General features: G+C 38.7%; 1 protein-coding gene across 3 annotated transcripts in view; it reads right to left on the bottom strand.

The window, feature by feature from the left end:
* Positions 1–23,802, bottom strand: part of RABGAP1L (RAB GTPase activating protein 1 like) — a 229,205-nt gene that overhangs the window by 74,207 nt on the left and 131,196 nt on the right. For all 3 annotated transcript variants that reach the window (XM_058030211.1, XM_058030210.1, XM_058030212.1), the window contains 4 exons: positions 21,233–21,307; positions 17,740–17,865; positions 16,217–16,360; positions 3,595–3,636 (listed from right to left, as the gene is read on the bottom strand). In XM_058030211.1, the coding sequence (XP_057886194.1) occupies positions 3,595–3,636; positions 16,217–16,360; positions 17,740–17,865; positions 21,233–21,307 (387 nt within the window). The remainder of the gene's footprint in view (positions 1–3,594; positions 3,637–16,216; positions 16,361–17,739; positions 17,866–21,232; positions 21,308–23,802) is intronic.

Consider the following 23,802-nt stretch of genomic DNA (forward strand, 5'->3'; position numbering starts at 1 on the left):
GAGAATAATTGCTCTCTTTTAACAAAGAACAAATCCTTAGGAGTTGTTTTCATTCACTCCAGAATCAGAGACAGACAAGAGCTTTGAAATGCAGTTTTAAAAGCAGTTTTTCTGCAGCATATTCAGGTTCTAGAACTTGAAAAGAGCACCACACTAAACCACTTTGCTCCTCATGATTAGGAGAGATTATGAACACATTTGAATAAGAAAAAAATGACTTCATTCTCAACTATTTTCTTCCCTAACAGAAGAGCAATTCTTGCTGAAAGAAAATTAGAATGCTAATTCAATTTTATATAAGCACCAGCTCCACCTCCATGCCACTGTGGAACTGTGCTCTTAGGTGAGTGTTTCTGATTTAGAATCTTACCTTTCTTACCTCAATTTTCTTTGTTTGGCTGCACTATAGAAATACTTTGTCTCATTAAACCTCCTTTACCATTTTTTTAGTGTCTATTACTTCTAAAACAGGCAGCTACAGCATACACATGCAAGAAGAAGTACTATGACTGCCACAAGCAGAATTAAACCCAATTCTTTAACTTAGAAAATAGTTATAAATAAGAGTGAAAAATTATATTATTGAATTTTCTATTGTATTTGCAGGGTGTCCTGATGAAGAAAGAATGATGAATTTCACTTTATGTTCTTAGAAGGTTAATGTATTATTTTATGATATTATATTGTAATAAAGAATGTTATACTAAACTATATTGAGGAATACAGGAAGGATATTTACACAATGCTGAAAAGATAATATTGAAAACTTCCCAAAGTCTTGACACAGCTTGGCCCTGATTGGCCAAAGAGTGAAAACAACTCACAGCAGAATCCAATGAAACAATCACCTGTGGGTAAACAATCTCCAAACACACTCCACATGAGCAAAACACGGGAGAAGCAAATGAGATAAGAATTGTTTTCCTTTTCTCTGAGGCGTCTCAGCTTCCCAGGAGAAAAATCCTGGGCGAAGGCATTTTTCAGAGAATGTCAATGTCACAATTTTCTTCTGGAATATCCAAATAGAAACAGTCAACTGGACAAGCAGCATGTCATGGGGTATATATAAAATGAAGACTGAAAACTTGTGGTTAAAAGAAACTGGGCTAATTGCTCAGCAGGAAAAAATTCCTTGATTGCTGTATGACACCCACGAATTCTTTCCAAAGTTATATTTTCTAAACACTTGTTCTGCTGCTAACCTTGGTTCAACCCTTCCCTCTCACAGCAGCAGGTGGTCCCAAAGCTTTCATAATTAAATTGAACTTGGTTCTCCTTCCCTGAAAACCCTGTCAGCCATCTGCAGCTCTGTGCAAGTTCTCTTCCTTTTCTTCTTTAGCTTTAAGATCCCTGAGTTGGCACCTCTGCCTCTTCCCAGAACCTGTTCCTGCCATGACAGCAGCAAACCTGCTGGCTGTGGGCTGGGTTCTTCCTTTTCCTTCCTCATTAGTGTCAGGAAAATTAATCCACAAACATCAGAGGTTTGTGTCCAAAAAGGAGACAGAAGAGTCCTTTTACTTTATTCCAATAAAGGGAGAGGCCATGGGGCATTGTCCTGGGGTCTCTCAAATTTTTGGAGGATGCAGCCTCCTTTTTATCCCAATTTCCCAGCCACATTTCCCTTCTCTCTTTCCCCATTGGCTGAGGTACTTGAGAGGTTCAGTCCTCCCAATACACCTGATACCAAAGATTTCCCTCTAATGTACAACCCTCCCGTTTAATTTTTAATTCTTATGGAATTTAAGGGTTTTTCTTCCCCATTACTTCTTTCATCTTTCAATGTCTAATTTCATTTATCAGCAAACCTAAAGTTTATTTGTAAAAACAAATATCTCTTTCCATTCATCAATCAGTGGAATCCTTCCCATTGTTTCTTTTCTCTCCCCGTAGACCCAGAGCTTGTTTGTAAAGACAAATCCACTATTCCTCTCACTAGCACGCCATAACCAGGTTTCCCATTATTTGTACTGGCCTGGAAAAACGGCATATTAAAAAGCCCCCACAGCTGCAAAAAACCCCCATGAAACAGGAAGCAAAGAGCATGCATTTTCCTTCCTCCTTTTTACAAATTTCAATTTGTGTAGGAGCACTTCCCTGGAAAGATATATGAAACCAATTTCCTGTTTCTAGGAGTCTTCATTACATACATGCATTTGGGTAGAGAGTCACAACCCCATTTTTCTACATAATTTTTGTAAAACAGGAAAGCACAGGTTATTTTGGATACTTCCTCCCCATAAGGATAGTGGGCACTATCTCCTGCCCACACTGCAGTACTTCCCTAAATTCACCTGCCCTCAAATTGAACTCAGTGATCCTTTGGTCCCTCCCACCTCCGGAGATGCCATGATTCTGGGCAAATATACATGCTTGAAATTTTCAAATTGCTCTGTTCACAGGAGCACATGGATGTATATTGCTGGTGGGGAGCACTTCTGCCATAGGATTTTGTGCCATAGAAGCTGAATCTCTGAGAATTATTCATTGCTGAGTAACTCAATCAGCAGCTGTTTCCTCTTTCTAGGAAAATGACAAGGAAATCCCACTGGAGGAGCAGCAGGAGTGCAGTGGTTCCAGTCTGTATCCCCTTTATGGGATGGGTGTGTTAGGAGTGACAGGTTGTTCTACCCTGTCAAATTTCAAATTCCATACTGTGTGCTTGCATGTGGGTTGGATTTGAACCAGAGCCAACTCATGGAGGTCAGTGTAAGATAACTCTGAGCTCATCTCACTGCACCCAGTGCTTTACCTACAGGTTTATTTGTTTAGGTAAATATTGTGTCCATAGCAAAGGCAGAAGTGTGGTATTTTCTGGGGGCCCTGTGGCAGGAAGGAATAAATCTGACTCCATGTTGTTAGAAGGCTAATTTATTATTTTACGATATGATATTATATTAAAGAATACTATACTAAACTATACCAAAGAATAGAGAAAGGATACTTACAGAAGGCTACAAAGAATGATAATGAGTCTTGTGACTCTCTCCAGAGTCCAACACATCCTGACCATGATTGTTCATTAAATCAAAACCATTCATATGAAACCAATCAACCTATTGGACAAACAATCTCCAAACCACATTCTAAAGCAGCAAAACACAGGAGAAGCAAAAGACTTAATATTGTTTTCCTTTTTCTCTGAGGCCTCTCAGTTTCCCAGGAGAAGAATCCTGGACAAAGAGGATTTTTCAGAAAATATGATGGTGACACAGAAGTTCCCCATATTAGAGATTTCTTTTCCTCTCTCAGTATCACAAATACATTTGATACCAGTCAATGTTTTATACAAAAGAACCTAGACACAAAAGAGATATGCTGTGAAATGAATCTGAATTGTTTTCTTCACAGTTATTACATGAGACATTTAAATCTTTAGACTGTATCCCTTGTTCCACAAGCTTTATGATATTATTAAGTTTAATAAAAGCATATCTATCATAAGTACAATTCTGAAGACATTTCTATGCAAATGGATATTTCTCCTTCATTCCCTTCTCCAGAGGTCCCACTATTATTGTTCCTTTAGACATGATATTAAGATAATCAGTGTTTTAGTTTAATAAAACAAAATAAATTTTTCAAAAGATTACTTACCTTTAAAAGAGCCAAAGCCACATGGAAGATTATGTTCATACCCTTAAAATAAGAAGAAAGAGACTTCAGTCAGTCCCAGCATACAAACCTCTTTTCATACTTATCATTTTGCGGCATCAAAACTCAATGTCAGTTCCTAGGGAACACTTCCCTTTTCCTGGTACACTTGGAAGTTCCTCACTGAAGCCCCAAGGCAGTTTCCAAACTCCCACTTCTGGGGGAAGATCTCAGCTTTTTGGGGCTTTGGGAACCTTCAGTGAGTGACTCAGGTGCTGTGGATGTGTCAGGCTGTCCCTCTCTCTGTTGCAGCGCCTGGCAATGCTGCCTTTCCATGGCCAGTGCAGGACACTGGCATCAGAAAAATGCAATAAGTATTCCAGGTGATAGATTTTTTTGTCAAGTAACAAGCTTAGCCATGATTTATCAGGTAAAATCTTGCATACTCAAACTGTAAAAAAACCCCCAAAATATAACAAAACAACCCCACAAGTACACAAGAGACCTTTTTTAACCGTGTTTAGCCAAAAGTCAAAACTATTTCAAAGCTAAACAAGCTGCTGTCTGTACCCAGTAGTTGCTTGCTGGTTTGCAAAAGCTGGAAATACAAATGTAAAAAAATCCATTCAGTGAGAAATACAGGAACAATAGGCATTTATTTGAAGATTAAACAGTCTGCAGCCTACATATGTTGATAATTTAAGATTATGAACAACTTTGTCTTCATCCAAATATGAGAAATACCATATGCAGTTCTTGTTTGCTGTACCATGTACTTCGTGTTCAGACTGTTTTCCTGAATTATTTTTCCAAATCCTCTTGCCTTGTTTAATGGCATGATAAATCTTTTCTAACAATAGCTCCCAGAGCCGGTATCTAGAAACATCTCAACAGATTTGCACACAAGTAATACTGCAATTATATTTTATTGTTGTGGGATAACAACAAGACTTGTGACAAGGAAACGTTCTCCAAGCAATTTCTGCTTCTGCAATTGAATGTGTTTCCAATCCTCTTCCTGAAAACCTGAGACCATGTTTCTATAAAAATTAGCTTTTATGAAAACGTGCTGAGACTTTACAGGAGCTTTCTTGGGAATAAATTTTATTTTTAATGTAGATAGTACAGTGCCTTGCAGGGATTGTACCATTAATGAGTCCTGAAAATGCTGCAACATCAGACATAATGAATATTGCAACACTGAATTACTTAGCAATTCACTGCATTATCACTGATAAACTGGGTTTTCCCACTAGAGGTCACACTTGCAGCAGGACTGAATCTTGCTTCATCACTAGGAAATCCTTCTTCCAATTGGGATAACAATTATTTCAAGTTGTTTGGCTTTATGTGCTTCCTTTTAATTGAGGAATGTAGAAAAATAGAAGTCCAGTTGTGAATTTCAGTTGTGACATTGATAATACCAGAGCTCCAGCAGTAGTAAAGTAAGTTCATAGTACTTTGAGGTTAATTTCAAATATTAATCTCAAGTCAAAAGTTAATTCCACACAGTCATGCCATTCACAACTTTTACTTTCTAGCAGAGAAGACTGACAAACACACTCTGTAAATGAGAGGAATATCAACAAGCTATCACAAACATTGCACTTTATTCTTAACAAACTGATCAGATTTTGTTATGATATGAGTAAGACTACTGCATCTAATAGTTGGACTGATGCCTCAGGTTTCAGCTTTTATATTTTTCAGATTCTGTTCTGCTTTAGTGTGTGGGTCTGAGTTTCACATTATGGGATGGTGAGCTCTCTTCACAGAGCAGGGAGACAAAACAATTCCTTCTCTAGCTGGAGACCAAGGACAAATGATCCCAATCTCAGGCCCAAGAGCACAAACAATGTGGGCTGAAGAGAGAAAAACAAGAAGAATAGGTCTGCATGGGCTAAAGCTGTAATTAAACAATTAACTCCAATGCGCAAATGGAGCAGAACTTATAAAAGTGAGAGACCCCATGACCAGTTGTCCATTTTGTGAGCATTTTGGTCCATCTTGGGTGCAGCCCTGGCTGGGCTCTTGCGCTGCCCAAGGTGGATCCATTGAGGCCTTTTAATAAATCCCCATTTTATTCTTTAACTCTGTCCAGCCTCTGTTCTAGGTCAGCCTGCACAAGGCATCAGGACTACTGAGGAATTAGTGCTCTGTGTATTTTCTGGCACAACCATAAAGAAATGTACACCAGTTCTCACTCATTTCTAAACATTTTTTTCTGATCTGCCTGAAACTAATGCTGTTTCTGAATTCAAGTGAATAAACTCTTTCCAGGTACTCCTCTTATACCATTACTCCTCACATGGACAGAAACTGCAGCAGAAATAGGTTTTTACCTGCCTTGAGAACCCCCATCTCCTTCTCAAGCCCCACCAGGCAACCCCACCAGGCAAGGGGCAGCTCACAGACTTGCTCCTGTTACTTGAGGTAACTTGATCAAGGCTCAAGCACCCTAAAATTACAACATGAAAGGACTTAAAATATCTCTATCCAACTATCCTGAGCAGCATTCTGCTACTCTCAGCACCAGAAAAAACACCTGCAGTTTTCTCTTTCCTCCAAGGCAGAGGGAAGTCCTGAATCAATGCAGCATTTTCAGCTGAGGCAGCAATCGCTGCAGTTTCCTGCTGCCCACTGGGAACTTGCAGGGCCAGTTCAGCCAACAGCTGGGTGGACTGGAGCTGGATGGTTCCAGATTTCAAAGCAGAGAAAAAACTCACCCCATGTTTGAACAACTCACTGGATAACCACTGATCTGCCTGCTGCAGTTATTTGTCCTAATTCATGCAAGCCTCTTCTTCCACAGCCAAGTTTAATGATGATGATTATGAAAAAGAAGGCTCAGCTCATTTTGTCACAATCTCTTATTTAAAACCTTACTTAATTTACCACACAGTGATTTATAAGCTTCAGCTTAAGCTTTTTCAGCTATTTTAGAAGAAAGACCAAAAATACCAAAGTGCACCAGACATATAAATCATTGGTAGCAATATCCCTCCAGCAGTTTGATAATGGAAACATGGAAGCCCATACAAATCATCCATGAGGGGAAAGAGAAAGGAGCCCATATGAAATGAGCTTTTGGTAATTACTTTTTAAATCCAAAGGTCATATGCTTAACTAGGCATTTTTGAAATAAGTGCTGTATGTCTTGGTGATGGCTTTTATCCCATATCTGGCGTGGGGTTTTTTGGCATTTTTTTGTTGTTGGGTTTTATTTGGGTTGGTGTTTTGTTTTGTTTTTTGGTGGGTTTTTTTTGCTTTTGTTTTTTGGTGGTTTTTTTGGTTGGTTGGGGCTTTTTTTGGTTTGTTTTTGTTTTTGTTTTTTTGTTTGTTTTGTGTTTTTTGTTTTGTTTTGGTTTTTTGTTTTCAAACCACAGCACTATAATACCATGCAGATCTCATCTTGAGATTTCAAAGATTTGCATGTCCAAAAGTTGTTCATAATTACCTTAACACTATTTTTAACAAAGAACAGCCAAGAGAAAAATTTTACACTTATAAACAAGAACTTGTAAGAGCACAGGAATGTTGAGGGGCTTGTCATCATGTCCTGTCACAGAATCAAGTGTTATTTAATGACCTTCTGAAGTTTGTGTAGAGACCTTGAGAACTTTAAGAGAGCTCATGAAACTCAGGAGTTTTGGAGAAGGAACAAAGCCAAGTCAGAGAAATGGAAGGGGAAGTTGTACCATATTTCAGCCCCCTTACAGCTCCTACTGACTGCCACACTGACCATCCTCTGCCTTACAGACACACTCCAGAAGAAAGAGCATCATTTAGCAGAAGAGCCCTTCATACCAACTGGTACTGGGATGAACACTCACCATCCAGGAAGTCCCCATTTAATTCATAAAGATTGTGCTTCATAGAAACATCTGCTTCTTTGAACTATATGTCAAAAACCCAGTAATTTTCAACCACCACTGGAGGTAATGTTCTCACGGGCAACCAGTGAAACTCTCTCATGAGACTGTAAAAATGAAATTACTCACGTGCACTAAAATTCAGACTGGCTGAAAGTAAAGGGAAATGTAAAGATGTTAACTGTAGTCTAATGAGAGGTTTTCCCAGTTGCTAACTCCCTCCAAAGCCAAGATTTCTCCTGCAGATAGAAGCCTCTTTGAGGAGTCCTCCCTTTGAGTCCCTCTGCACTCCGAAACAAGACGATCTTTGAAAAGGCTTGAAAAATAGGCTGGGAACAAAGAACAAACTGAGACTGGTAAAGATGCTGTTCTGTGGGACCCAGTTTGCATTCAGTGAGGCCTCTGCGACAGAAATGCTGCCTGTGGCTTCCTGCTGAAGGGAGGAGGGACAGATTTATTCATCTGACCCTGCAAATCTGCCAAGAGGCCAGAAAAAAGGAAGTCAATGGGCAGCAAACCAATATTTGCTACGAGTAAAATTCAACAGCCAAGCACAGAGCTGAGTGAGGATAAACAATTCAGTTGTGTGTATCTGGACAACATTTGCACTGGGGATTACTTCAGAATTTCTCTCCTGTTTTAAAGCTTCTGTTTAGTGAGAAGCCTCAAGAGAAAACAGGCTCTATTCAATATTAGCATCTCTCCAACCCAGAACCCCCAACACACCTTCCTCTGGTTACACAGTAACACCCTTGGCACTATCTATCTTCACCAACAAAAGGAAGTGAATATCTTAAAAAAAAAAAAGGAAATTTAATTAATCAATGCCCTTATCTGTTTTTTCCCCTAGATATGCATGACATGTAAAAGGAAACAGTGAAGGCACTGATTAAATAAAGTTCAGCACCAGGTAAAAAGACAGATACAAGAGTCAAATAATCAACTCCTTAAGGGCTGAGAAGTCTCAGTGACATGACTTGAACCTCTTCCAGCTTTCTAATAACTGAATTTTCTTTTCTTTAAAGGGACACTAGCTATTCAACTGAAGTTAACTTGACATTGCTTCATAATTCCAAAGTCTTTCATAATTATGTGTTCAGTTGCACAGCCTTTCAAGGGAGCTGCAGAGGGTAATTGGGGTTACAGACTCTAAAGGAGAATTCAAATTCTATTTATGTTTTGGATGGGTTCCAGCAAAACAATTACTTGGCAACTCTAATATGTTGAGAACACAGTAAACTTTAGGAATGTCACAAACATCTTTGTTTTGTTGACAAGATGAATATACAGTCTGAAGCTCAAAGTTCCCTTTGTAAGCAGGGCAGCCTTGGAACATGCTCTGCAGGGGCATGCACGTTAATTAACATCTTTTAGGCTGTTTGTGTAGCTTGTACATTTATTCTAGCTCAATGACAAGATGACTCAAGGAAAAAGAAGGTTAAAACTCTTGATCAAATAAGGCACAACACGAATTAGCAAGTTTTGTGTAAACAACAGATACAGCTTTCTTAGTACAGGAAAAGATCAAACAAAAAGCAAATTACAAAGAGATCTCACTACTGATGTGTGAGTACTGTGGAGTTCTCAGACTGGGCTTCCCCCAGTGACTCCATATACATATACAGCCTGAAATTCTGCCACACAGGGAAGGAGAAAACCCAGAAAACTCCCCCTGATCTATGATTCCATGAAAAATACACACAGCCAATTAAAACCAGTTGACTGAACTATTAGGAAAGCAGGTACCAGGGAGATGGCAAAAACAGAGCCAGGGGATTCTGCACTGATTTGTGTCACTTTTCTGTATTTTGCAGCATAAAACAGCACACAATAAATACCAGGCAACCATGAACCTGTATTGGTCTGATTTTACATGAAATTTTGTTTGGTTGGTTGCTTTTAATAGAAATAAATGGAGTTTAGGAGTGAACATTTGCATGTTTTGGGTGGTTTTCATGTAATTTGCTGCTGAGGTGTTGCTATGGCTGAATGAAGGTAGAGGCTGCTGTGAGATTAACATTTTTTTTCCTCTCCACCTTCTGTGACTGTTTGCAAAGAATAAAACTTTACAGCCACAGAATTTGAAGTCTTTTCCACATATCAAACTGCTCCCTTGCATGAGGTATTTCTGCAGTGGTACATTCCTAATTCACCAGCAACTCCTTATGCAGCATAGCAGCATTTGTCAACCAAGGCAGACACTAACTCTGCTTTTCTGGTTTGCAAAGCTTTCAATTGCAGGGGTTTAGGCATTTCTGCCCCTTTTCCAAAACTGAATAATACAGGGAGAAAGAAAGGGGTCTCAATCCATACTGGGCACCAAGGGGGTTATCACACACAAGGAGAGAAGAGGTTTCATCTCTTTATTTAACACAGGTCCTGCAGCTCTGGCATGAAACAGGGAATGGCTGTTAGGAGAAGGGATTTTCCAGACCCCAGTTTTCATGAGAGCAGACAAGGTGAGGAGTTTAGAACATCTCTTGACAGGGAGCTGTGACTTGTTCCCCCCTACCTGTGCTCACACACCACAAATAAAAATCCATGCCCACTCTAAATGAACATCTGCTCCCTGCACTCCCTCTGATCTTCTTCCCAGTGTTACTCCTCATCCTCTCCCTTTCCCTGCCATGACACAGCCCTGGCTCTTGTCTCTCTGAACCCTGACATTGATCTTCCCTTTCCAATGCTGAGTCAAATGCAAAGTTCACATTTTGATTTTACATATTCAGAAAATCTGTAACAGCCTCAGATTGCAAAGCAACAGAAAGTGTTTCAGCACAGGCAGACTGCACTACCCTCTTCTTTAAAAACACTTCCCAATTTAGCTCAGCTTCCTGGATTTGCTCATGGAATATCACTCTCTCATTTATGATACTTTCCTTCAGTTATTTTCAAAGTGTTTTTGAAGCTTGCCAAGACTGTTTAGGATATGCTGCTATTCCAATACAGCAGATGGCACTAGTGTTAAGTAAGCATTATGGAAATTTACTGTATTCCTAGAAAAAACAACTAAGTGAACATCAACTAGCAGGTGGCTAAAATATTTCATGAGCAATGGGGAGAGTAATCCAGAGCCACAGTGTGAACATGGCATTAGATGTGTCCCCCCTCTAAGGCCCAAAGTCGTTCAAACCAGTCACTCATCATTTCCACCCAGCTCTTAGAACATTTCTAAGAAGCAGTCTTAACATCATTCCAATAAACATTTAGGACCACAACATTTATCAACATCACCCAAAAGGTACCTTCTGTTCTCATAAGTTATATCTTGGAGTGCAGACTCTTGGGAGACTGTTTTTCCTTTGCTCATGCTGAGTGTTCATCATCAGCCTTGTGATTTTGGGATGAACAAGCAGCACCATGACTGGAAGATACATAAATTATGGATGCTCAAAGGAACAGCTGGACATCCTTGAGTTAAGGGCTATGCCAAACCTCTCCTAGAACCTCTCAGATTGCATTCTCTATTAAAACACTCTTCTTGGTCCAAGCCTGAATGATTATAAATTCTGTTAGAACATTTTGTGTCCCCAGTCCCCATGGCAATACAGAACATGGTATTACACACCTCCAGCAGTTCTGCTGTTGACTGAATTTTACATGAAAACACCTTATACTACTTATAACCTTCACTTTGAAAAGAACTTAAAATTGTTTATCACTATAATCAGAATCTTTTTAACACACACATCCAAAAGCTTTAAGAAGTTCCTCATGCAGCACACAAACAATCAAATCCTATACCCTTCTTTCTTTGTTTTTATCTTAATTTCTGTTCTAGTGCTGAAAAGCCCCCACAGTGGATTACAGCTGTAGATCATTACATGAATTAGGCTAAAATTACTTTTCCTTTGGATTTAATAACTCATCTAACAACATAAAAGCCAAACATCCGGGTCTAGTAAACCTGAGGTTATCTCCATTGCAGACCTCCCCCTTCTGCAACAAAAATTATCAGGATAGTTGACATGCCAACAGATCCTTGAGTGCAGCAAACCAGCATTGCCACTGGACATCCACATTCAAATTCCAGTCATCCATCTAGAGTCTGAGAAAACCTATTCTCCTTCTTCTAAATTAATTAAAAGCTAATTATAGCAGTCTGGGAAAGAAATCCTTTCCAGTCTCTTTACATGGAACAGCAGTGGCTGATACGGACTTCAGCAAGACTCAGCTCTTCAGCAGGCCTGATGCAAAGGGACTGAGCAAAGGGAAGGACACAGCCTAAATGCCAACATTTATTTGTCTGTATTCCTAAAAGGAACACAAACAGACAGCTCCTGGCCTTTTCCAACTAACATGGATGGCATTGACTTCACTCTGGTAAATACTACTGAAATAACACAGACAGCTCCAGCACAGATCTATGCCTACTTAGAATTTAAGCCCAGCTTTTAATATGCTGTTACCATAAGACATTTCATTTCTAGCAAGTCTTTTCTTGTGTTTTATATGATTTCTTAAAATATTCATAACTGGAAGGGTTAACAAATGTAGAAAACACAGCAATACAACTAAGTTTAAAAAGCTCAATTTTTCTTTCCCTATAGATCCACAAAAGATAAACAACTGTGCACAGTCTTCTATTTAATTCCCATTTCGTCTCAGTGCAGATTTACAGAGGAAGTGGGCTTGTTCTTGACTCAATTCCTGAGGAAGTTTAATAAATTGAAATGTTCATCTGTTCTTTCTCAGCTCTGTTGAAGGCATCACAGAAGACTGTGACAGTGACAGATAAAAAATAGCAGGCTGTGATGGTCCCTCCTCCTCGGCCAGCCCTGAGCGCTACCAGACGGCGTCTCCTGGCACATCCATCCCCAGCAAGACACACACAAGACAGAAATCAACTCCTCAGCATCAATACTTGTGATTCTGCTCTGATTTTCAATGTTTCATTAGGAAGGAGTGCTCCCAAGAAGCAAATCTCCACAATGTGGTGCCAGGTTTTAGCTATCAGTAAGTGCTTGTTTAGCAGCACCACGGTGTTCACATTTTACATGATTTTTAAAGACACCTATTAGCCTTCACTGTAACAGACAATTTCTCAAAATTGATTATATAAAGTATTTTAAACATTAATCTGAAAGCAATAGTTGATAAATAAAGGCCAAGGAGTGATGGCATCTTAGCTTTCAATTCCCCCTTCTTGCACTGTGCTCTGAGGTCCTGTGAAAAGCACTTTTCCTTCTTTGCTATTAGCTATTTTAGTAAACATTAAATAATTTCATACCCAAAACTGATAATCAGCTGCATCCCTTTGTATCCAGTCATGATCCAGTCAGAATGGCAGCTAAGTAGTCAAATTACATAGTCAAATTATGTACTATAACACTAAAATAAACAGTTGTCTGTGCCACCCCAGGAAGGGCAGCATGCCGGAGAGGTTTTTGCATATTGCCTAAAAGGAGAGAAGTACTGTCCTTAGGTATTTTATATGCCCCAAAATTGCACACAAAAATAGCCAGATCAACCTAAAATGGAGGTTACCCAGAGTGTTTCAATATTCTCAGCTAATAATGGAGTGACAGCTTGAGCTCTGCACCTCCTTTAGTTTTGGCAGAACTGTATACATCACAAAAGGTTAAAGAAATTTCTTTTTTAAGCAGAAAAAAAATCATGACAATTTTGAAAACGCTTACAGGTTATCTGCCAACTGGTTTGGGTTGTTTTTCTCTTCTAAATGCCTACTGAAGGTCATTTATTTAGTGTTTTTAAAACAAACATTTTCATTTTAAATTGAATAGTTTAAAACACAACATGAAGTGAAATGTCAGCTGTTTGATATTCTGTAGCACAGCCGAGGTGCAGCTGTTGCTCTGAGGACAGCTCTGAGCGACAAGAGCTTTACCTAGATGAATTGCTATTTCTGAGCATGACTTTAAATAAATAATTTAAAATAGAACAAAAAGAGCAAAACAGAGCAGGCTTGGGTAGTGTTCAATAACATCATGTCATATTGACAGATAAGACTGACAAATCCAAATACAACTCTGCTTTTCATCAACAAAAATGTTCTTCAATGCAAACAGAAATAGCAAAGGGGAAAAGACAAATGAAACAGCTGCAACAGGCAGCTAAAAGGAGCCTTGTAGAAAGATCTCCAGGCTCCAACCCACACAGTTTGCTACAATCACATTAAAACTTTCACCTGGATCAATAGGTTTGTGTTTTTATTACAAGCAGCTGAGCCTTATAAGATGTACCACAGCAGTGTGGTGGTGTACCTGCCTGAAGCCCAAAATTCTCCTCAAGCTTCTGTCACAGGGAAGAAAAATAATTCAAAAATGTTTCATTTCTACATGGGGATGGGTGACAGATTCTGCTCGAGAGCTACTCAGGTAATATTCTAAGATCACTGGAAATTGAAGCAATTTGGAGGGTTTCTCACATCTTCAACAGCCTGGTTACAACTTTAAAAAAATAATAATAAAAAAATGTGCTAGAAGACAACAGAGTAAAATAACTTAGTCACACAGAAGCTATGGCAAATCCCAAATTTGTGCTAATCAGACTGCTCTGAAGCAATATTTCCTGTGAGAATGATGAGAAGATCTTGACTGTAATGACACTCACTTAAATGGGATTTTAAAAATTCCTCCATAAAACTTAATTCCCATCATAAATTCAGCTCCTTTTTCATAGTTCTGCTTCTGCCCAGGAGTTCCAGCCTCAGCTTGTGCCTCTGGGCAGGCAGGGGAAGGAAATGCGCCTCCCAGGTCAACTGGGAAATTACAGCACTTCCTACAGGTATTTCTCCTCTCTGCATTGAAAGCTGAGTATCTGTAAGGACTGATTTCACTCTTCCAGCCACAATCAAAAGTCAAAAACCCAAGCCAATACTAAAACTCTTGCCTGACATGGAATCACTGGATGGTTGGGGTTGGAAGAGACCTTTAGAGATGAGCTATTCCAAGACACAAATTGTTCACCCATAATTCAAATATTTTCAAGGCAACCAGAGTGACTATCTTAAAAATTATTAGTTAGCAGCAATGGTTCTAAATGGTTTTCTTCCCCTAATTTTTTCTTTCCTATAAGAGTTGCAAAGAAAGTGAACATTTTGTAACCACAGACAGAACAAGGATGTGGAGAAAGCACAAGTCATGATCTTGAAAGGTATTTAAAATTCATCTGTATCTATAACAAATTAAGGAAAAGGCTGGAAGCTTGTTTTTAAAAACTTAAAACAATTCACTTCAAAGGCTTCTTGCTTTTCTGGGGATTTTTTTTCTGCAGAATATGTTTCAGTGTTAGCAGCTGCCACTGTTTTTTCTCCTTCCAGTTGCCAGAATTACCAGCATGCTGGTTGTTCAGAGATAAAGTAAGGAACAATTTAATGCAGAAAAAATTATGTTTTGATTTCCCCCATAATTCCTTCCAGAGGCTGACTGGACAAACAACTTCAGTTTTCTGTCAAGGAATGGCTTTTTCCTGGCTCTGCCTGTGGCCATACACCTACAGAACTGACTTGCTGTCTATAATAAGGGCCAACTTTTTATAGGTTTTTATTTTAATATGACTTTAATCAATGCCCCTTCCACAAATTCTCAGACCTGCCTGTTACTTGAGAGTGGTTGACTCCTGACTCTGAGGAGCATTTTTGTGATAGCCCACACTGGTGCCTCTGGACTTTGTCTGCCACTGCCTCAACTCTTTCTCAAGATGTCTGCATGTATCTTCTCTCCTGAAATAACTTTTCTTACTCTTTCTGGTTGATTTTTGGCTGTAGTAAAAGAGGCTCCTTTAGCTCTGTGTGATGATCCTCCACAAACACTAACAAGTTTTCCTTTCCCTAGCATGTTCTAATGTTGCACTCTCTTACTTTCCCCTTGGATTTCCACCTTCTTTCCCACCCCAATTTCTTCAGACACACTGAGATAAACATTGCCAATATAACCCTACATTGCTTTGATAACTGAGTACCAATATGCAGAATAAGAAATAGTCTTGAGGACTGAATCCTACCAAGGCACCTGCAGCAAGCCTGAAGATTCTCAGAGAAAATACTTCACAATAAAAATTAACAAAATGAACTACAGCCAACAGTATTTCCTACTAGTGAAGCATTCACCATTTAAAATTATCAAATATTTTATCTATGTATTTATTTTCATGTTTGTGACTCCTTGAAATTGGAGATGAAACCAGATTTAAAAGCAGGTGTAAATGCCATGGACTTCCCATTTACTGAAGGAAGGACTGGTTTTTTACCAAAATAAATATTCTAGATTATCAACCTATCCTGACTGGCGTTTTAAAAAAAGTGTAAATATATCTACAGCACAGACACACACCATTTTGTATTCCTAGTTGGAACTGCAGGGGAAAGAACCAAAAGGAAGGAGCTTCCTTCAGTTGTATTTGGCCCTTCTCACTCTGTTTAATACCAGGCCATCATTTCTGTCTGTGCCACTCTGAGCCAGGCCACTTGGAAAGCATTCCTTGCTAGGTGTCTTCAAGAAATGGCAATTCCTAACTCTGAATAATCATTTAACAAATTAAATGAACAAAAAGATGTGTGCCTCAGATATTCCTCATTAGACCCCTCAGCAAAAAAATGAGGCAATCCACAGTTCTAATTTTAAAACCAAACCAGTGTTTCACTGAACATATTCTGTTCCATATAACCATGGTTTCTATATAACTACACAGATTTTAAAACTAAACAGTAAAGGACTTCAACAAAACAAAATAAAACAAGAAGAAACATTGATGGAGTGGAGGAAGGAATTTCTGATTCAATATTTTTTTACCTCACAAAGTAGTAAGTCAATGATGTGGAAGACCATGCAGAGTGGAAACTTGGCAGTAAAAAGAGTGAGAAACCACTGGGATGCATACATGTGAGCTTCCAAATTGAGGTCTGAGAAATGGCTGTGCAAGTCTGGTAACTGCTCCTGCAATAAAGGAAAAAAATAAATGTTTCAGTGTTACTCATTAATTTGAGTTCTTCATCCATACTTTCAGTAAGGACCAGGGTTGCTAAATATCCAAAAACACAACAAAGTGAAAACCTAGCTTCTTTTGAGCAGTGAAGATGTTTCTTGATAAATTTCAGTGCCCATGGTTACAGTTTTTAGTAAGAGATCCACAGTGGATTCTATCACAGTATCAAAGAATATACTGAGACTATACTGAGAAATTACAGAATCTTCAACAGTTGAAAGGCAGAGCAGTTGTAAAATCTATGTCATGCTGTATATTTTAAAGTTACTCCTTTGCTGTGTCGTGTCTTGCTATGAATGCTTCTGCCACAAAAAACACTGGCTGCAGGAACCAGATAACTTTGCAGAGCTTGAAAGCAACAGAGCACACAACTCCAGCAGACCATTTCTCTAACTAGGAACACATACAAACAACACAAAATAAGCACTGAAAATCCTCCTGAACAGTGATGACATGATCACTTAATAAAGTATGTTTGTTTAGAGTATATTTGTTGATAAAATCTCTTTTGTTTGTTAACAAAAATCTTTGTGGACTTAAGTAAATATTGAGAAGCCCATATGCTGAAGTGTCACATTAATTAATATGCAATTCCACTCCATCAAGTATGAAGCATGCACAGTTTGACATCTGAAAAAATACCACTAAATTAGCAATAGTCTGTTTTGTTTAGTTTCAGTACATCCCACAGAGGTACCTGTGGTTATCTGTGAGAGTTGACTTCAGCAAGCAGCTTTTCACTGTGCCAACAGGAGGGCAGGGCTTAATGAACTCTCAGTAATGCCTTATTATTCACAACAACAATGTATAACATTTGCAGCCCTTCAGTTGTGTTAAACTGCTTGATGAAATAGTTCCAGCTGAAAAAAGAGCAGAGTCTTGGAAGAGACAATAAAAGCTGCCCAGGGGTCCACACTTGATTGGTATTTCATAAGCATCAGGATGTCCTGATTGGCCTGACCTCTTAACACCCACATAATTCATGGGAAGTAGGACAATGATGGAGGCAGTCCAAAGGACACACTGGCCCCAATAGCACAGAGATATTCTCTCTAAGCAACATCAGAAACAGAGAGGGGGAAAAAGGCAAATACCTGCTTGGATACAAAGATCAGCTGCAGAAGAGGTGTATCAGAGACAAAAGAAACTAGAAACAAATCCGACTCAAGATGTTTGAATTCAGCTATTAAACTTTGCTTTACCCCACCTCTAAAAGGAGAAGGGGTTTTATTGTCCAATAGCTTTTGGAAGCAAAGCATTCATCTCTTCTTGATGCCAGTGCTTCCATTTATGAAACAAATTGAAGGAGAATTTTTTACTCTGGCCACACCTGCATCAACTTCTCCAGTTGGAAAAATTTGCAGTGGAGATCTTCAAAGTTATTTCTGTAGAGGTCCCTCAAGCCATAGTCATACATTATTTTCACAAATACACAGAATGCCTGCTCCTCTGGCATCTGTTCGGAAAAAGACACAAAAATAAGGTTAATAACAGAGCTAAGGCTGGACATGCCTTACACAGACACACAAACACCTTGTGCACAATGAGTTCAGAACCTGGCATGTATTAAAATTTTCAGCCAAGTACTGTGAATGCTGAATTAACCAGCTAAAATGTCAGTGGGACTACTCTCCTTGATAAGCATCTGGATTTGGTTCTGTAAGGCTTTTTTGAAGAAAATATGGGATCATATCACAGTTTTATGTGTGTCTATATCCCTACAGCAGCAATCTGTCAAACAGGTATGAGAACAACCAGTACACAACTCTCAGGCACATAAAAACAATTTAAAAATTAAAAAAAAAAAAGAATGAAAATAAAATCAAAAGGCAACAACTCATGACAGTGATGTCTAGTGAGAGATACTTGGTTAAATGGGAAAAATTCAGGAGAACTAAGGTACAACCAACCTCTAGTGAGAACAATGCTCATCTACCTTCATCCAAACCCCAGGACATCAAACTCTGAAGTCAGGCTTCCCATAATCCCATCTACTAACATGCTGACTTTTTCAGAAGCCCTACATCCATAATCTGTTTCATTCTGACCAAAATTTCTCACCCAACAGTGCTTTGGAAGGTGGCACTAACACAATTGTCTGAGCCACACTTCTGTTTGCTGGCTTGAGCCCACTGAATGCGGACCTGGTGGGAAACCCTGTGTCACAAAACCCCCACATGACCTTCCCTTGTGCCTTCACGTAACACAATAATGACAGGCACAAACAGAGCCCAAATCAACCCTTCCATCACATTCAAAATGTGCTTTCTTCATGTGAAAGCACCTGATTGCAACAAATGAAAACAATTGCTGAGAATAAAAAACAACTCTTGACCTTCTAGTGTATTCACTCATTTGGCCAACTGCCAGCTTCTTATCGAATACCAGCTACCGATAAAAGCTCAGCATTTTCTTCAAAGAGAATTTTAGGCTTTTGATATTTCCCTTCAGGGTTTTGTCTTATGCTCAGTCCTGTCTCCAGGGCCATGGGCAGACAGTTTCATTTTCAGACCTCATAAATGAAAGTAACGGGTTAGCACAAAGTATTTCCAGATTGGCTGATGCCTATCAGTCTGGCTTGATTCACCCAAGACAAATTCTTAGGAATTTCAAAGCTCTTAATCACAATTTTATCTGGATGGAATGATCCCCACTGACAGCACAAAAAAGCTGCAGACAAAGTAAGGAAAAGAAATAATTTTATCCTGACCAAAAGGCTTGAATCTGTAAGACGATGAGTGCAAATTTCAGGGGTTTTGGTAAAATACAATTATTTCTAATGAAATGACAGGTGCTCATGCACAGGCACATCTGCCCTACATGCTCAGTTAAGACTCTGGTGCTTTGCCAACCATCTCTTCCCTAACACAGGGAGATGGAACAGAGGTCAGGACTGGGGCAAAATGCTCTCCAAGTCCTTGCTCTCAGTCAACAGAAGTTCTCCACTATTACCAACCCTAAGAATTCAAAATCGTAAATCAGATTTTCTTTTTTTTTTTTTTTTTTTAATTTTGGGCACTGCCATTCTGATTTTTAGCATTTAGATATGTGCCCTTTGCTATAGTTTCTCTGAAATCACAAAAACAAGGAATTTGTGATTTTTTTTAAGTGATATTTTAGGTGGGGTTTTTTCTCCCCCACAGACAATGACTCTGAAAAATAGACAAGGAAAAAAAGTGAAGTACTGTGAGCCTCACAGTACAATTATTAAGAGTTGGCAACATCGTTTCCCTGTGATTAGAAGTTACCTGCATACCCTTGATGAGAATTTCATCAAAGAAGGAAAATCACAAAAACAGAGGATGGTGATTCAGGCTACCCAACCATGCCAGAAACACATAAACATTGAAGAGAAAGGATAACCTGTCCTAGAGAAAAAGGGAAAGGAAAGGCTCTGGAATTCCATGAGAAGGTAGGACAGTTTTGGAGAGGGTCTTACAAGTGTTCACAGCATACAGATTTTTTTGAGAATTGGAGAAAAAGAGGAGTCTGAGGGCATCTGAGGAAGCTCCCCAATCACATGGGCTCATTGAGACTCCTTGCTTCCCCCTTCTCTAAGCATTTAACTTTAATACCCTCTGATGAAACCAAAAGTTAGAAAGGGCTTATTAATATGAGTGTAATTTCCATTTAACAGTCCCTGTGTAGAGGCAACTTCCTCCAGCTCCAGAAACACTAAGAACAGAGTTGATCTCTGTAGCAATGACAGCACAGCACTAAGGGAGAGGAGCTGAGGTATTAGTCAAATGTTAAGAATGTGACACCCACACATTTCTGAATAACTCTGGTATTGAAAACGGCTCATTCTTCCAGTGCAGCTTCAAAACCCTGCTTTGAGTAAAAAACTAATTGCAAAATAAATGTTAGATAAGCTATTTTACAGTATATGTTAGACTGCAATAATGGGACTATTTTGGGTTTATTCTTAAAAGATGTAAAGCTTCTCTGCAATGCTGTTGCTTTGTAGCATGACTCTCAAGGAATCACAGCTCTCCCTAGGAATTACAACTTAAAACTAATCTGAATTTGAGTTCCAAATGCCCTGGGAAGTGTGTGTGTAACATACATAACACCAGCAGCTGTCTCAAAGCCACACTTCAAAAGGCATTTCAATACTGACTGATTTTACTAATTAAAACCTGAGAGTAAAAGCATGCAAGAGCATGAGTAAGAATTGTGGTGGCTTATTCAGATAGTCATTACCTCAATAAATACACTATTTGAATCTGCTGCTTTGCCACTGAGACATCAGATGTAAAGCACCTTGCACCTATAAAAATTGTGTATTTATTTATTTATCTCTGGACATATACCCATGTGTTTATAAAGCAAGCAACAGATCAAAGTTCGTGAAATTTTTGATTACAGGCTAAAATATCAAGGTTAAAAGATCTGCTTTCCTTCAGAAGATATTATAAAATGTCCCTAGGAGAAGAAAAAAAAATCTTACAAAAAATTAGTGAGACTACTTGCTTTGATGATCTGCTCTGAGAATGTCTCCTGGAGTTAAATTCCACATAAACACAAAGGGAGCTTACTTAGGTGACAACTAAATTAAAAGAAAAAATTAATATGTAACAAATTGGTTTCAGGTTTTGACACAAAAGTATTTGAGAATTTAATTGATTTCTCCCAGATAAACAAAATCTACATTCATGAAGGTAGAAGCCATTAATCTCTACAGCAAAAAAGCAACAAGAGGAAAATTAATACAGGCAAATAAATAACAATAAATATCTGTCAAACAGCATGGCTGCACTACAACTGATTCTACAACTGCCTTGGTTTCAAATATCAAAGCTTTCATTCTGCAATTAACTCACATGAAGCAGAAGCACAGCTGCAAGGAAGGACTGTCCCTGGCAATAGCCAATGTCTTCATCATAGACAGAATAGGCCTAAAAAAGAGAAAAATCAACAACTGTATTTAAAATGCATACAGGCACCACCAAACTGTGACATCAAGAGCTGTGCAGGACACTGCCATGGTCTCAAGGGGGCTACAAGGAAATTGGGATTTATTCCATCAGGAACTGGAGTGACAGGACACAGGGGATGTTCCCCATGGACACAGGGCAGGGCTAGATGGGACATTGGGTGGGCAGGCCCTAGCAAAGGATGCCCAGAGAAGCTGAGGCTGCTCCTGGATCCCCGGAAGTGTCCAAGATCAGGCTGGATGGAGCTTGGAGCAGCCTGGGACAGTGGGAGCGGGATGAACTTTAGGGTGTCCTCCAGTCAAAGCCATTCCATGATTCTCCATGGAACATGACAGGCTAAAATCACACAGGGTGTAAAACAGTAACCACTCTTGTGCTTTCAAGGCTCTTCTAAAAACACTCACAGGTCACTCTCAACCCTCCACAGATGCTGGAGTTGTAGTTGTAAATTATTATTTTTCAATCAGCTTAAGAAGAGATGGATGCAATTTCCCTTCACTTAAATCAAGGGTAATTCAGCTCAGGTGAGTAATGAGACCTTTACCAATGCAACAAATATAACATGAAAACCAGGGTAGTTTGTGCTGGGGGGAAAGTGAATGTTTGTTTTTGGAAAAACAAGTTCTGACATTATGCAAGTACAGGACCTAAGGTTAGAAAACTGCTGAGAACTACCGTAGCCTGAAGATTTCATCAGAAACAGTTTTTCCATGCCCTTGTTATGCTGAAGAATGAACAAAACTCATTTTCCTACGCTATGACAGACATGCTTTTTCTTACTCTTCAAAAAATCCCCAAACTAAAATAACTAACCTTTCCTTCCCCTTTACTTTTGCAAGATGAGAAGACAGATACTGTTTTTAAAGAGCTGTCAGAGGATGTTAAGAATTTGTGGAAACTTGTGGAAGTCTAATCAGGAGCAGCAGGACTGACACCAAAGGGAGGGACATCCTGAGAGAAAAAGCAAAATACTGAGGGTACAACCAGGGAAAACCAAAGCAAAGGGCAGAGCCAGGGAGGAAGGAGTCACAAGGATCAGACAATCCACTTTTCAGTCTGATGGACTTGTGAGGAATTCTGCAATGACTCTGGAAGACAGGATTTCTCTAAGTGCAAAATATTCTGAGTATTCCTTTAAAGGTCACTGTTTCTGAACAATTTAGCCTTACATTTCCTTTGGGAAAAGCTGACCTGGGACTTGCAGCCCTATGCCCTTTATATGTACTGCTCACCACTCTTTCAAAAGCTGTTAAATGGGATTAGTCAGGAGCTGAGTGAAAATAACCCCAGCCCATTGCTCAGTTTCAGTAGACAAGAAAATTCAGAAGTCACAGAAATCACTGTAAAATGTTTAATGAACCATCAAAATCCAATTTACCAGTTTAAAACAGTCACAAAAGTCAAACATAAAATCTAACCTGAGAATTGTACAATGGCAGATACAAAATTCAATTGGAGAAAAAAAAAGGATGCTGTCCATAATGAAGTTAATTAGTTACTTAGTATCAAATTCACAGAAATGCCTTTAGATGCTTAAATTAATAGTTTATATCATTAACGAGAATCATTCACTGGTTAATCACCATCATGAGTCATTATCTATTTGTTGCCCAGATCTATCAGTTTGTAGATGCCTAATATCTTGTCTCTATAGTTTTCCTAAATGATATATTATCCCTGGTTTTGATAGGCCAGCTCCACTTAGAAACAGATGTGCAGAATTACAAATGAGAAATTTGATTTATGATTTCTTCATACTATAAGAAACCACTTCTAATTTACTTAAAAAAAAAATCTAGGCTGAAAAATGAACATCAAATTATCAGTGCCTGGGGGTTCTCTGTTGTGAGAAGCATTATAGTGAATAATTTGCTGAAAAGAGCAGTAAATTATTCCAAACAAGTTATTTTAAAATAAGTATCGAGAAACCAACACACTGGAGAAAACAAACTGGTTCCAAAACTGGCATAGATTGAAAAGTACAGGAAGTTTTAAGAAATAAAAACATACTTCTTATGTGATTCTGAAAGAAGTTGAAGTTACAGCAAAAGAGGGAAAACAAGGAGGGTACAAAAAATAATCCTCACTCTGCAGTTAAATACAAAAATATGAAGGAAGAATAGCAAAGTTTCTCATAATCAACTTCCTAAACACATTTGAGCTGGTAATAAATCCATTTCAAACACATCCAGAGCAGGAAGGCAAAGTCTCTGCTTGGAAAATAGATGGTCAATGTGAGTTGTATTTAAACTCCAGCAGAAAATCCCTGTGAACTTTCCTTGTATTTGTTTTATTACAAAAGAATCACAAGGTTTGTTATCCTGCTGGAACCATTCCTAACAGGGGATGTGTTGAAGGATCTGTGTCCAACTGAATATCAGAAGAAATCATAAATTAAAAGGAATAAAATTACTGAAAAATTATTAAGAATGAATGTTATTCACCAAAAAAGCTTG

The sequence above is a fragment of the Melospiza georgiana genome, chromosome 9, assembly GCF_028018845.1.
Source record: "Melospiza georgiana isolate bMelGeo1 chromosome 9, bMelGeo1.pri, whole genome shotgun sequence".
Classification (NCBI taxonomy): domain Eukaryota; kingdom Metazoa; phylum Chordata; class Aves; order Passeriformes; family Passerellidae; genus Melospiza; species Melospiza georgiana.